Source organism: Trichosurus vulpecula, chromosome 6, assembly GCF_011100635.1.
Source record: "Trichosurus vulpecula isolate mTriVul1 chromosome 6, mTriVul1.pri, whole genome shotgun sequence".
NCBI lineage: Eukaryota > Metazoa > Chordata > Mammalia > Diprotodontia > Phalangeridae > Trichosurus > Trichosurus vulpecula.
Genome location: NC_050578.1, coordinates 57125169 through 57141598, shown reverse-complemented (window position 1 = coordinate 57141598; position 16430 = coordinate 57125169). Strand labels below are relative to the sequence as shown.

At 36.5% G+C, this 16430-nt stretch overlaps 1 protein-coding gene across 1 annotated transcript in view; it reads right to left on the bottom strand.

Moving 5' to 3' along the window:
* Positions 1-13733: 13733 nt before the first annotated feature.
* LOC118854613 (glutamate receptor ionotropic, delta-2-like) overlaps positions 13734-16430 on the bottom strand; it is a 225827-nt gene continuing 223130 nt past the window's right edge. Inside the window, exons 5-6 of the mRNA XM_036764947.1 lie at positions 14577-14696; positions 13734-13796 (exon numbers count right to left, since the gene is read on the bottom strand). Coding sequence (XP_036620842.1) covers positions 13734-13796; positions 14577-14696 — 183 coding nt within the window. The remainder of the gene's footprint in view (positions 13797-14576; positions 14697-16430) is intronic.

The following is a 16430-nucleotide window of genomic DNA, read 5'->3' as shown; positions in this document are numbered from 1 at the left end:
AGAATGATTAAGGCAATGTGAGGCACAAAGTGCTAGAGCAATCATAGACTTATCCTCTCCAAGATAAATATCAACATTCAACTGAAGCAGCATCCCAAAGGCAAAATGAGTACCAAAAGAATTAATGTCAACAGAGTAGACATCTTTTCTGGGCAGGAATAATTTGTGGTTAACTTGGAGGGAAAGCTGAGCCAACACACAGTTGGCAACAGTGGAGCTGAAAAGGAGGGGGCAGCTTTCAGAGATTTGGTGTATAGCATGGCATTTGCTCATCTAGGTTAGAACACTCGCAGATACCAAGACAGTTTTGATGAAAATGATGGGGAAATGCAGAAGCTGCTAAATGAAAAATGAGAACTCCACAGGACTTGCCATCAGGATTTACCCTCTCTAAGAAGGCAGCATTTAATTCCATCAAAAGTAAAGTACAAGCAAAACTTAGAAGGATGCAAGATTCTTGGCTCAGTAAGAATGCAGAGGAAATTCAGTTTTATGCTGATAGTAACAATCCAAAGTGCTTTTGTGATGCCCTGAAGGCTATTTATGGACCAAAGACCTATGGTGCATCTCAACTACTCAGTGCTGATGGAGCCACATTGATTAGTGATAAGGATGAGATCCTAGAGAGATGAGCTGAACACTTCCATAGTCTTCTCCACAGACCATCATCAATCAATGCTGAGGCCATTGACCATTTACCTCAGGTTGATGTCAATCCCTCTCTAGCTGAAGTTCCAACTGACGAAGAGGTTTGGCATGCTATTAGGCTCCTTTCATGTGGCAAAGAACCTGGTGCTGATTCTATTCCAGCTGAGATTTACAAGGTAGGGGTTCCATTGCTCATACAAAAGCTGAGTGGAATTTTCTGGGTTATATGGCAAGAGGAAGTTATTCCCCAGGAGTTCAAGGATGCTTCCATTGTCCATCTCCATAAAGGTAAATGAAATAAACTGTCTTGTTACAATCACAAGGGGTCTCTCATTGCTGGTAAGATTCTTGCCAGAGTCCTCCTTAATGGGCTGATCCTTCCCCTGGAAGATGGTTTGACCTGAGAACCAGTGTAACTTCAGAAAGGGCTGAGGAACAGTCGAACAGTTTTACTGCCTGCCAACTCCAGGAGAAATGCCAGAAGGAGAACAGAGGTTTGTACACAATGTTTGTAGATCTACCAAAGACCTTTGATACTGTCAGTGATGAGAGATTATGGAAAATTAATTCAAAATTTGATTGCCTGGAGAAGTTCATCAGCAATGTATGTGAATTTCATGATAGCATGCTTGCCCGGTTTCTGGATAGTGAACAATGCTCTCATGCTTTCCCACTCATGGGAGTGAAACAAGGCTGTGTGCTTACTCCCATGCTTTTTAGCATGATGTTTTCAGCCATGTTGTCAAATGCTTTCAATGAGGATGAACATGGCATCAAAGTCAGCTACCTCATTAATGGTAAATTCTTCAACTTGAAAAGTCTGCAAGCCAAGACCAAAATGGAGGGAGTATTGGTGCATGATTTTCTCTTTGCACTCAATGCGGCCTCTGAAGCTGAGATGGAACAAAGTATGGATCAATTCTCTGTTGCTTGTGCTAATTTTGGCCTAACTATTAACACCAAGAAAACACAAGTGTTCCATCAGCCACCACCACACCATCTGTAAGTGGAACCATTGTTTATAGCAAGTGGAGAAGTTGTGAATGCTGGAGATAAGTTCACTTGCCATTGGAGTATACTTTCCAGGGATGCACACACTGATAATTAGTTGCACTGCCAGAGCTAACTCAGCATTTGGGAGGCTCCAAAAGAAAGCATGGAAGAGAAGAGGTATCTACCAAACTCAAGGTCTACAGAGCTGTTGTGCTGACCTCGTTGTTGTATGCCTAGGAAACTGAAATGCTTCCAATTAAATTGTGTTAGGAAGATTCTGAAGATCACCTAGCAGGATAAGATGCCAGACACTGAGGTCCTTTCTTGAATAAACTGCCAAACATTCAAACCCTGCTTCAGAGAATAAAACTCTGATGGGCTAGCCACATTGTTTGAATGCAAGTGTAGGCTTGCCAAAAAGATTATTTTATGGAGAACTCACACATGGTAAGCATTCAAATGGTGATCAGAAGAAGTGATACAGGGACACTCTCAAGGTCTCTTTAAAGAACATTACAATTGATTGTGTGACATGGGAGACACTGACACAGGACTGCTCAGAATGGCTTGCCCACATCAGAGAAGGTGCTGTGCTCTATAAATAAAGCAGAATTGAAACAACTCAAAGGAAATTCAGGATGCACAAATGTAGAGTATCCACCCCAAAAGATCACACAGACTATTTATGCCTTACCTGTAGTAGAGCATTCTGAGCTTGTATTGGTCTGATCAGTCACAATCAGACACACTGAAACTTGAATCTAGTGTAGTGATGTCATTTCAGTCCTCTTCAAGAACAAGGACAACAATCAACCAACCAATTTTATTTTAGACATATTAAGAATCCACTGAAAAGGAGTATAAAAGGCTGTATATCGTCACTTTATCTAATTAACTTATATGCAGAGTACATCATGAGAAATGCCAGGTTGAATGAATCAAAAGCTAGCATCAAGTTTGCAGGGAGAAATAGCAACAGTTTCAGATATGCCAACAATACCAATCCGGTGGCAAAAAATAAAGAAGAATTAAAAAGCCTCTCGGTGAGGGTGAAAGACAGAGGTGTAAAAGCTGGCTTGAAGCTTAACATAAAAAAATGAGATCATGTGAATAGTCCCATCACTTCCTGGCAAATAGAGGGAGAAGAAAGGAAAGCAGTGTCAGATTTTCTATTCTTAGGCACAAAAATCACTGCAGATGGTGACTGCAGCCATGAAATTAGAAGATGTTCACTCCTTGGGAGAAAAGCTATGGCAAATCTGGGCAGCATACTAAAAAGCAGAGATATCACCTTGCTTAGAAAGGTCCATAGAGTCAAAGCTATAATTTTTATAGTAGCTGTGAGAGTTGAACTATAAAGAAAGCTAAGCCACAGAGTAGATGGTTTTGAATTGTGGTAGGAAGCAAGGAGATCACATCATCCAAATCTTAAAGAATTTAATTCAGACTATTTATTGGAAAGTCAAATGAAGCTTAGATATGCTGACCACATAATGAGAAGGGTAGGCTCATTGGAAAAGACCCTCATGTTGGGAAAGACTGAGAATGAAAGGAGAAGGGAACAGCAGGGGATTAGATGGATAGTATTATGGAAGCCATGAATGTGAGCTTGCACAGACTTTGGGAGACTGTGGAGGATAGAAGGGCCAGGCATACTACAGTCTATAGGATCCTGAGGAGTCAGACATGACTGACCAACTAAAGAAGAACAAACTTCTAAGTATACTTGAAATGAAGATTATGATAGCTAGCCTCTGCTTTATTGTTGAAGTATGAAGTAATGTTCTCTCCCAAAAAGAAGGACTAAAGGGAGTTGTGTAAATAACTTGAAATGAGAAGGAAAATGTTTGGAAGAAACATTATGGAAAGGGTTCCTTACAACAGTGATATTCCTGTTGAAATTAGAGAACAAAGATTTTTCATGGACCCTGTAAGCAAAGTTGTGGGATTTCCTCTAGGAGCATTTAGGTTCAAAAGAGTAGGAGCAGAGAAGACAGAGGGTACAAACAATGCCAGGTTAGTTTTTGGAAGTGGATGAACAGTGATTGGCCAAGGGAAAACTGTGTTTAACTAGTTAACAATAATGTAGAATTTACAAAAACAAAACGAAATTGAGGATAGATCAGAGAATATAAGCTGGGAAAGTAGATATGAGTAGAATGATGGAAAGTAGAAGTGAGGATGAAGAGCACATTTAGGACAGTCCACCATAGACAGAGATAAATGGATGGAAGAGTATAATCCAACAAAGGAATTTTAAGGTTCTGGATTGCCAAGCCAAGGCATTAATTGAATGCTTATTATTCTCCATTTTCATAGCTCAGTGTAAACCAATAACCATGTATCCCTTCTTCAGCTCCAACTGCTGACATGCTGCTCTCTCTCCAAGGCTCTACCCCTATATAAAATCTTTTCTAATCTAGGTTATAAATTCATTGGTATCATTTTACACTTTTGTATCCTCAACTCCCCAGTCTGATACCTTTGCAAGCACTTAAAACATAGGCCAAATAAAACCATAGATTGAAGAAAGAACTTCAGGTTCATCTAGTCCAAACCTCCTTATTATGAGGTCCAGAGAAGCTGAAATATTTATGTGAGGCCACACAGACACTAATTGGCAGAACCAGGATTTAATCCTAGGACTTCTAATTTTCAATACAATACTCTTTATACCAAACTCGCAATTTATTACCTTTCTTTCTTTTTGGAGGGGGGAGGCAAGGCAAATGGGGTTAAGTGACCTGCCCAAGGTCACACAGCTAGTACCAAGTGTCTGAGGCTGAATTTGAACTCAGGTCCTCCTGAATCCAGGGTCAATGCTCTACTTACTGCACCACCTAGCTCCTCCTTTATTATATTTCTGAAATAAAGCAGGAAGGGAAGAATTTTATTTTTAAATTGAGCAAGCCTCAATGACTTAAAATTAAAAAGGAATCAGTATCGGGGGAGATGTAAGAGTCAATGTATATTAGTTTTTTAATCATTTTTCAAGCATGTCTAGCTCTCTCTGAACCTATTTGGGGTTTTCTTGGCAGAGACCCTGGAGTGATCTGTGATTTCCTTCTCCTTCTAATTTTATAGATGAGGAAACTGAGGGAAACAGAGTTAAGTGACTTACCCAGGGTCACACAGCTAATAGTGAGTGTCTGAGGCCAGATTTGAACCGAGGAAGATGAGTCTTCTGGCACTTTACCTTCTGTATCACCTAGCTGCCCCTTTAATAATCAACAACAATGGGGAGCCAAGATGGTGGCTAGAAAGCAGAGACTTAGTTAAGCTCTCCCCAGGTCCCTCAAAACACCTATAAAAATGGCCATGAACAAACTCTAGAGATGCAGAACCCACAAAATAGCAGAGGGAAGCAGGGCTCCAGCCCAGGACAGCATGGATAGTTGCTGGGAAGGGTCTATTGCATGGATCTTGGAGCAGAGTGGAACAGAGCCCAGCATGGGCCACACCAGGACCAACCAGACTGGGAGCCAAGCAGAACAGGCCCTAGGGTCCTGAATCATTGAGCTGTGGCAGTTACCAGACTTCTCAACCCACAAATGCCAAAGACAACAGAGCAGGTTAGTGGGAAAAATTGCTGGGACAGAGTGAAAGGAGTTTGCAGTTGGCCACCAGCCCGGGGGCGGAGGAGGGGGTGCCACTCTAAGGCTCCTTCCAGAGCTACAGCTGCAGTTGCTTCCTGCCCCAGGTCGACCTGGTGGGAGGAATTAAGCAGCAGATCTGAGTGGGAGTGCAAAGCTTGCTTTGCCCTGCCTGGATCTGTACTGTAGTCCTGGTTGGTGGTTCTTGGGGGAGACGGAGTGCTGGTGTGGCAGAACTTGCTGTATAGAAGTAGCTCTGAAAACAGCAGCACAGCTCCTCAAGCTTGGGACAAAGTACTCTCTACACTACAAGCAGTCATACCCTGAAAAAAAACTTAAGGGTCAAGTACTTGGCTGGGAACATGAACAGACTGTGAATACAGTCCCAGATTCAGACTCAGACTTTGGAATATTTCTTTGGTGACAGAAAAACACACAGCCAGAAGAAGTCAAAAAAGTCAAAGAGCCTACATCAAAAGCCTCCAAGAAAAATATGAATTGGGCTCAGGCCATGGAAGAACTCAAAAACGATTTGCAAAAGCAATTTAGAGAAGTAGAGAAAAAATTGGGAAGAAAAATGAGAGTGATGCAAGAGAACCATGAAAAACAAGTCAATGACTTGCTAAAGGAGACTCAAAAAAATACTGAAGAAAATAACACCTTAAAAAATGGACCAACTCAAATGGCAAAAGAGCTCCAAAAAGCCAATGAGGAGAAGAATGCCTTGAAAGGCAGAATTAGCCAAATGGAAAAGGAGGTCCAAAGACCACTGAAGAAAATACTACCTTAAAAATTAGATTGGAACAAGTGGAAGCTAGTGACTTGATGAGAAATCAAGATATTATAAAACAGAACCAAAGGAATAAAAAAGTAGAAGACAGTGTGAAATATCTCTTTGGAAAAACCACTGACCTGGAAAATAGGTCCAGGGGAGATAATTTAAAAATTATTGGACTACCTGAAAGCCATGATCAAAAAAAGAGCCTAGATATCATCTTTCAAGAAATTATCAAGGAGAACTGCCCTGATATTTTAGAGCCAGAGGGTAAAATAGAAATTGAAAAAAATTCACTGATCACCACCTGAAAAAATCCCAAAAAGAAATCTCCTAGGAATATTGTTGCCAAATTCCAGAGCTCCCAGAACAAGAAGAAAAAACTGCAAGCAGCCAGAAAGAAATAATTTGAGTATTGTGGAAACACAATCAGGATAACAGAAGACCTAGTAGCTTCTACATTAAGGGATCAAAGAGCTTGGAATATGATATTCTGGAGGTCAATGGAGCTAGGATTAAAACCAAGAATCACTTACCCAGCAAAACTGAGTATAATGCTCCAAGGCAAAATATGGATTTTCAATGAAATAGAAGACTTTCAAGCTTTCTCAGTGAAAAGACCAGAGCTGAATAGAAAATTTGACTTTCAAACACAAGAATCAAGAGAAGCATGAAGAGGTAATCAAGAAAAGGTGGCAAAAGACCACTCCAAGGAAAGCTGTGTATTGAAAAGAACAATGAACTTGAAAATATAAAAAAATCATTTACCTTCCCTGAACTTCAGGATATTCATCTCTAAAATGGAAGTCCTGTCTATATCACAAGATTGTTGTGAGAATGACAATGAAATAACTTTGAATATATCCTGCTCTATTAGAATGTAAGCTTCCCATGAGTGGGGATTATTTCTTTATGTTTATATCCCCAGCACGTAATTCAGTGTCTGGCACAGAGCAGGACTTACTTACCAAATGCCTGTTGACCGACTGATATGTAAAATATATGTAACTGTATAGTTACACACACATATACACTATAGTTGTCATCTTCATCCTACTCTAGTTCAGGGATGGGGAACCCATGGCCTCAAGGCCACAGGGGGCCCTCTAGGTCCTCGAGTGACTGTCAAAGAGCTGCACGTGAGGATATAGAGGGCCACATCTGGCTTCAAGGCCACAGGTTCACCACATCTGGGATATAATTCTTATAGAAATGGTCCTGGAATAGGTTGTTATCCTGTTCTGATTATTCTTTATTATCCAAAGAATGACTGTGCAGGTGGATGAATTAATGTAATTATTTTTATCATTGCCAAAAATGTCCACTACCGGTAAAGCCTACTGCTGTCTAAAAAGAAAGCGATGCATTAAGATTTTCCTAAAAGCATAGACCCAGGTTATACATACCTACATTACTACAGGAGCAGTTGAATAAAGACTCCAAACCAGTCCTGAGAACCCTCTATAATCAAGTATTAAAATACCTTTGAAGAATCATTTTCTTTCATCATTTCATCTGTAAAATGATTTTTTATGAAATCATCTAACGCAATTGTACTCCTAAGAAAAAAGTGACGAATCTTGCTTTAGTCTGCTCTGTATGGCCTTCTTTCCTTGGCTCTTTTTTATGATAAAGTCCAACCTCATTAACTGCCCAGTGTGAGATTTTCCTGCTGAATCACAGTGTTTATTAGTAATAAACGAATAGCAATAACTTCACGAAAATGTAGAGGCTGAGCTTCCACTAAGTCATTACCGGATGATGTGGGGTTTGATTCAGGGGTGAAAATGCAGACATCACATCAGTGTTCCTACTTTATTTTTGTAATTTCAATAATTTGAGCAAGAAAAAAACTGTTATTGCTTCCCCGAAGAATGGTCATAGCTTTCAATCTACTGAGAAACAATTCCCTTATTAGAAGAAAATGGAAATAGTTAAGTAGTCCTAATTCAAAGAACTGTCATCAGACACTGGATAAAAGAAGAATATATATTTTGTACTTATGCACAAATCTGTACATATATTTATGCATACCTACATATATCTACATATTATATATACACATATCCTGTGTATACATACATATATATATATGTATATATGTACACCCACACATATACTCACATACTTATAGTACACGCATACATACACATAGTTTCCCAGACCTTCTCTTTTAAGACATAAAAGATATTTCCCTAATTTTCAGATTGCATAAAATTAATCTAAATTTCTCTTTTTACATGTTATTAGACATGCATTGAATTTTCAGTTTAGAAAATCTGGCAGGATAGAGTCAGAGGCTTGGAACTCAAATTCTTCTTTGCTCCCAATTATCTGGGCAAATAAGGGCACATCACTTTTACTAACTTACTGGGCCTCAGTTTCCTCATCTGAAAAATGAAAGGGTTAAGATTTCTTCAGCTGAAAGGATAGGTAGATGGCACAATGAATAGAGCACTGGCCCTGGGGTCAGGCGGACATGAGTTCAAATGTGGCCTCAGATGCTTGAAACTTACTAGCTATGTGACTTTGGGCAAGTCACTTAATGCTGATTGCCTTCCTCCCCCTCCAAAAAAAATTCTTAAACTGAAACCAATGTAGGGGTCCATGGACAGATCTGTGGGGTCCACAAATTTGGTGTGTGTGTGTGTGTGTGTGTGTGTGTGTGTGTGTATGCTATGGGTGGCTAGGTTGTTCAGTGAATAGAGTTTTGAGCCAGTTAAGAAGACTTGAGTTCAAATCCAGCTTCAGACACTTACTAGTTGTGTAATCCTGGGTAAGTTACTTAACCCCATTTGCCTCAAATTCCTCAACTATAAAATGAACTCAAGAAGGAAAGGGCAAACTACTCCAGTATCTTTACCAAGAAGACCCCAAAAGACATCATGAATAGTCTGATATGACTAAAAAATGAGTAAAAACAACCACAACATATACTATGTACAATCTCATTTTACTATGATTGGTTTACTTTCTAATTTCATGTATTTTATTTTATAAATTTAAAAACATTATTTGGAAAATAAAATATGTCCAACACATACACACAGACACACACAAATGGTTGAGAAACCCTGGACAAGATGGTTGCTAAGGTTTCTTTTTAGTTCTAAATTTGCGATCCTATGATCTTATGGTAATGTAATAAATATAGTTTCATTCATGTAGAAAGTTCAAGGTGGCAGGCTCATAAATGAGGTTATAAGTTTTGCCTGAGGACTTCTAGAAGAATTGCTAAGTGCAAATTTGCTTCTATACCATATCACCTCAAAATAGTAAAAAAAAATCCATCAAAATAAATGAAAAAACAATGTATTAAGCACTTATCATGTGTCCATTGGGCTCATTATTATGGATAAAAATGCAAAAGCAAAAAGGGTCTATGACTTGAAAGAAGACACACACATACTAGAGCAGTGTCCATGAAAAGGAAGTTTGGTCTGCAAAGATAAGAAATGATGGAGTAGGACAATGTACCCCTTCCAGAAGCAAAGGTGGAGCTAGTTGGATTATAGAGCTAAAGTATGCTGGAGGATGAGGGTAAAGGGGAAGGAGATTGTGTGCATGACAGAAAGAAGACTGATGAGAAGATGGCCAGAGAATAAGGAGTAAAGTGGAGCACATATATCTGGGAGTCATTTCATAGGACAAAAGTGATACCAGTCGAGCTGACAGGATGACTAGTTGGCTGGTTGGTTTTTGTCCTTTGTTCTTGAAGAGGACCAAAATGACATCACTATGCTTGAGTCAAGTTTCAATATGTCTGACGGTGGTTGATCAGACAGGATGCTCTACCACAGCCTGGGCACAAACAGACCACATGAATATTTGGGGTAGACACTCTAAATTTGCACATCCTTCATTTCCTTAGAGCTGTTTCAATTCTGCTTTGCTCATAGAGCACAGCACCTTCTCTGATGTGGGCAAGCCATGCTGAGCAGTCCTGTGTCAGTGACTAAGATAGAACATGGAGACAAAGAAGACAGGAGAGAATAGTGAAGCTCTAGGTAAGTGTGGGGAACTGCCATGTGTGACCTTCTAGGTCTTTGGATGCAGCCTTTTGACTAAATCCAAGTTTTACAGAACAAATCCTTATATTAAGGGGATTTATTCTGTGATGTTTGGATTCAGTCAAAGGGCTACACTTTTGGATAGAAGGGATGTGGTCTCAAGGCCACAGGTTCCCCACCCTAGCCCTAGAGTATGTTAACATTAGCGTATATCTCTTGTCTGAAGTTGTGAGACTCAAATGACAAAATTTTTGTAATTCACAGTGCCTGGCAGATAAATTCTTATCATCATCATCATCATCATTATCATTATCATCATCTCATATAGTTGTCATCCTTGCCTCATCTCCCCTTACTTTGATCCATTTTCTACACAGCTGCTAAAATCATCATCTTAAAGCATGTTCTACTTAGGAATCTTCAGTGGTTTCCTAAATTCAAACTCTTCATAGGGCTCTGAGCCATCTGTTTCTAACCAAACTTCCAGACTTATGTCATTTATTCCCTCCTTCCCTCCCTGTCCCCCACCAATGTCCTGCCAAACTGGAGCTCTCATTGTTCTCTACAAACAACATTCCATCTTCCACCTCTATATCTTTATTCAGGCTGTCTGCCATACCTGGAATGTGCTATCTCAAATCTTTCTCTTTACCTTTCACAAAGCACTTGAAGCAAACCTTATGGAAAAATTTATAACTTAATTCCCTAAAGGCAAAAACTGGTTTTATCTTGTCTTTGTATCTCCAGTGCTTAGCATAGTGCCTGGCACACAGTAGGCACTTAACAAATTATTGTTGAATGACTTTTGATGTGAACAAAAGAGAGGAAGCAAGACCAAGGAATTGAGCATGTGACTAACAAAATAAAAAAAATGAGTAATAATAATCCTTAAAATTATGGACTAGAAATTCTCAAAATCAAAAAAGGAATATCAAAACCAAAAAGAAAATCACTATTGAAGTAAGAAATGTTTTAAAAATGATAATAAAAAATGACAAAGGAGAAATTTACCAAAAAAAATCAATGAAGAAAAATTATCAGAAACGACTATACCCAATTTAATGTCAGCAAAACTTAAATTTACTGCATGAATACTTAAAATAAAAAAAATTAATAAAATAGAAAATAGAGAATATAAACAGCCTCAGTAAGAGAAATTGAATGAGTAATAAACAAAATTTGAAAAGAAGAGAAAAAATGTCCCTTCTCCAGATGGGTATGTAACCCTATATATTTAAATTTATCTAAATATTTGTCTTTCTATATAAATTGTCTCAAATAGTTTAAAAGCAAATAATACCTATGTTTTATAGATTGTTGCCAAAATGGAGAAAGAAAGTAGCTGAGTAAACTCTGAGATACCTATTGCAAAATAGCCAAACAACTGAGAGTTAGCAAAGACAACTGTAAACCAATATTAATAAAAATGTTAAATAAAATATTAGCTAAGAAGTCAAAATAGTATATTAAAATATATTATGACCAGGTTATATTTATACCTAAGATGCATGCATAGTACAACATTTGGAAATCTATTAATATAATAATTTATGTGTATTTAAAATAAGAAAAGTCAAATAACTATAAAGTCCTTTAACATAACCTAAGAAATCATAGGGATAAAGTCACTGTTTCCAATTATGTCCACATCTAGCTTTCTAAAATGAAAAGATAACATTATCTGAATAAGATTGATAGACTTGGTCATTGAATTGTTCAGTGTTGCTTAACTCTTTTTCCTTGTGACAGAGGTTACAGTGTGAAGATGGGCAGGGTATTGAGTATTGACTGGTATGTAAAAAAGAGCACAAATAAAACATTTAAAAAATAAATGAACTAGAATGACATTTTAAAAGTTTTACCAGAAAACACCTTCGAGAAAACATAATGTGCTGACCCATTGGCAAGGTATTTTTTAAAAATTAAATTAGAGGAAAGTGCTTTCTCCTGAGAGAAACCACATTCCTAAGGACTCTGATTCATGTGGACATCAAAGCACAACACAATTATGAAAGAACCTCAAAATATTTAAGGAGAAATAAAATTCATCTACTTGATGACATGAGGCATGACACATATTGACTATGAGACCCTAGACAAATCAGATACTTTTCTAGTATTCCAAGCAACTCTCTAAGAATCTAAGTGTTCAATGAGGAGGTGATATTTCTCGGTGGATCCAGCTTCCTCATTGTAAGTTCCCTATACCAATGAAATCACAGATCTTTCCTCTTCCCTTAAAAAAATCATCCATTTTCAAAGGAAGAAAATGACTTCTATTTCCCAAGAATAATGAAAATCAAGTGTTTTTTCTTTTCCTTTTCACATACTTTCAGAAATAAACTGAAGAAAAAAAACCTCCACTTATTCTTTGCTGAGACAGTTGAGCTTAGTTCAACAGTTGGTGCCCCCAAGAGTTGGTCAGTCTGACATTCAGGTCCTGACCAGACACAGTCTTACTTGGTTTTTGAAAGCTAACTGTGTTCCTGTGCAAGATGATAAACCTCCAGGCACTGTGTACATTTGGCTACTGGCATAAGGATAAATAAGCATTGACAACTTGACATTTCATCAGTGGAAAGACCACTCTTTTTGAGAACACTGAGAAACAAAGACTAAGTCGTATTCTAGTTTGTATACTTTCTCCAAGAAGCATCCTTGATTAATAACCACATCCTGAAGTTTGGAAAAAATTATGCAATATACAGTTTTCCCTTTCTGGATGTCTCAAAATATGTTACATATATTAATATATTTCTTAGAATAAATGGCACTATTTTCAAATGAACATCTCCATGTGCAAATAGATATAAGGCTCCCAAAAATGTAGAAAAACTCTGAATACTGACTTTAATACAATGAAAATTAATTAAAATACTAAGTGTACTTTAAAATGAATGTCATTATAAGTTAAAATTAATTTAAAGAAATATTCTAAAGTGATTTTAAAATTTTTATTCTTCTGAGAAAGTGTGCCTTTATTAAAAGAATATATATTACTATTATTGTTTAGGCATACCCAGGGTGGTGAGGCTACCTTATGTCACTAAGGAACTCACTTAAAAGTCTTCTCAACAAAAAGACTTACTTTTCATTTATGAGAAAACAATGCATCCCTATCACATTATATTTTCATTTCCTGCGTCTAAAAATTATCCCAACATTCAAAGCATTGTCAGTGTTATTATGATGGCATATTTAGAAGATAAGAATTCATCTTTCTTTATGACTTATGTAATTATACCAAGTTGTTTTCCACATTTTGACTGGTTACTATGTGTTGTTCATAAAGTTTGATTTTTCCTAGAATGATTCTGAAATACATTTCTTTGATATAAATAGAAATCTAATAGAAATCTGTTGTTTTCTAATGTTTACCACCATCAAATATTCAGCTCTAGCATCCAATAAAAGTTAGTTACTATCCAACTCATCATATATTACAAGAGATCAACGTTCATGATTTTGTACAATTTCCATAGTTTCAAATTTGCATAGAATCAAAATAATTTTGATTTACAGGGTAGATAATTTTGTTTAGTTGATTATACTGTCAAACTCTTTTGGTCTGCCCACTTCCATGAAACAAAACTATTCAGTACATCGGAACCAAAAATGCAGTGGCAGATCAAAAATTTCCCAGGAGTCTATTACTCTCAAACTGCTATGGATTTTATTCTTTGCGTCATTTGCTGTAATTTTGCCTAAGTGCATCTATATTTTACGTCTCTGCATTTTGAAGAAACAACTGCTTATGAACATTGATGGAAGTCTCATCTGTGCAATTAGAGATGTATAGTTATGAATTCTCTATACATCTTAAATTGCCTTAAATCAAGAGAAATCATATGCAAAGTGCTTTGCAAACTTTAAAACTCTTTATAAGTTTCAATTATTTCATTTCATGCTATTCAATTGCATTTAATTTTGTACTCTCAATTACATATATATATCAAAGCTACAGAAAAATAATTTTTTTCTTGGAGGTGGGGGCAACATTCTCCTTGATAAAAGTTTTAAAAAACATCTTTTATTGGAAACCACTTTTCATTTTATTTACATGAGACCTATAGCATGGAATATAAGAAGGATTCAATACTTCCCGATTATTTTCTATATATTGCATGACAAATACAGAAGCTAAAAACCATAATATCACATTTTAGAATGAATTTCCACTCTCACTATATGAAATTTATCTGGGAAATCATTCCAGTCTTATACATCTTACAAAAGTACAAACCAGAAGCAATATATTATAGCAACAAAAAATATACCATTTTTTAAAAGGACAGACTGTGAAATGAAAGATTTTTCCCATTGAGACTACCAGTGTCTCCTACCTGGTATTTTAAAATTGTACTATAAATAACTTGTGTTTTAATAAACTCTATCATACTTTAGAACTTGTGGTAATAATCTAATACCTCCCTTTTTCTTTTTCATGCAACTCTGTATAAACTGTACAAAGTTCTACACCCATGCTGGATGCAGATAAATTAAGCTCAGCTACAGTTAACATTATGAAAAATCATATTTATCAGCACCTGGCCTTACCTTACGGACACCTCTGCCAAGATCTTCTCCATAGTTGGTTCCAAGAATTTCAAAATGTACATTGGGATTGACTCCATTTTCTCCAAATTCTAAATCACCAGTCAATCCACTTACTCCTCCCTGTGGGATAGAAAATATTAGAGTAACACTTCATAAATTGTTGAAACAAGTATTACTCAAAGAGTTTTCTAAGCTGTCACTTGTGAAACAGCAAGGCAGATAAAAGAAATGAACTGAATGGACAGGTTTGGAGGGTTTTTTTTAGTTTTAAAAAATAAGTTAATATGTTATTGATACTCATATATGTGCCAGATATTTACTTGAGCTATGGAAACTGTTTATAAATTATACTGAGCCATGCAAGTTTTATTATAGGAACGAAATATCACTGTCATATCCGAACCATGACCCACATTCTTCCCACTCAGCTCACTGATACTACTAATAGTTATTATTGTAATTATATACATAGTGTATATATTATATTATATTATAATTATTACTACTAATAATAATAGCATTTAAATAATGCATCAAGTTTTTCAAATGCTTACAAATATTATTTCATCCTCACAATAAACCTAGAATGTAAGTGCTGTTATTATCTCTGGCTTACAAATGTGGAAACTGAAGCAGACAGAAGTAAAGTGATCACACAGTAAGTGTTTGGGTCCAGATTTGAACTCAGATCTCATTGACTCCAGGTCCAATGATCCATCCAACTTGTGACCTACAATTCCACCCCATAGTGAAATACAGTTAAGCAAAACTCACACGCCATAATTTTCTTCCTTTTGAATCTAGAATTCATCACATCCCAGCCAAGAGAAAGAAGGTATGTTATAACAACAGATCACTGAAGTCATATTTTATCACCACGTTGAGCAGAGTTCTGATAGCTTTCAATGATGTTTGCTTTGTTGTGGTTACTGTATAAATTGTTTTGCTGATTCCATGCATTTCATTTTGCACTAGTTCACACAAGCATGCCCAAGTTTCCCTGAATATTTCATATTTCATATTTCTTTTGGAGCAATAATACTCTGTAACAGTCATATACTGCAATTTATTTCATCATTCCACTTTATTCTAGTTCTTTGCTACCACAAAAAGTGCTACCATAAATATTTTTTTTCATACGTGGAATTTTTCTTTCAGTTTGTCACTTCCAGGGGCATATATCTAATAGCACTATCATGGTGTCAGAAGGAATATACAGTCTAGCAACTTCTCCAAAATAGTAACAAATTTCTTTCCAGGACAGTTGGGCAATTATGTAGCTGTGGAAGTTGTGTGTCTGTCTTTCCACAACCCCTCAAACATTTGTGATTTATGTATTTCATTATCTTTGCCAATCTCAAACATGTTTTAATCAGCATTTCTATTATTAATTAGAACATATTTTTACATGTTTGTTGATAATTTTCATTTCCTTTTATAAAAACAGCCTATTTACAACCTTTTACCACTTATCTGTTGGGGATTGGATATCAGATTAATTATAACAATCTGTTGTGAAGATTTTCCTTCATTTAACAGCTTCTCAGCTTATTTTAGCTAAAATGATCTTATTCACAAAATAATTTTGAGTTGCATGTTACCAAAATTGTCTATTTTTGCTTTCTAGACTATCTCTATCCCTTATTTATCTCAGAATTCTCTACTTATCCATAGTTATCCAAGGTCTCTCCTTCTAGTCTCCTCTACTTTTCTTCTTAAATGTTATAGTCTCTTGTATTTAGGTTGCATTCCAATTTGGAGCTTTTTATGGAGTATAGTACAAAATGTTGACATAAACATAATTTCTAACAAATTGATTTCCATTTTTTTCCAAATGTTTTTCTTATATAGGAG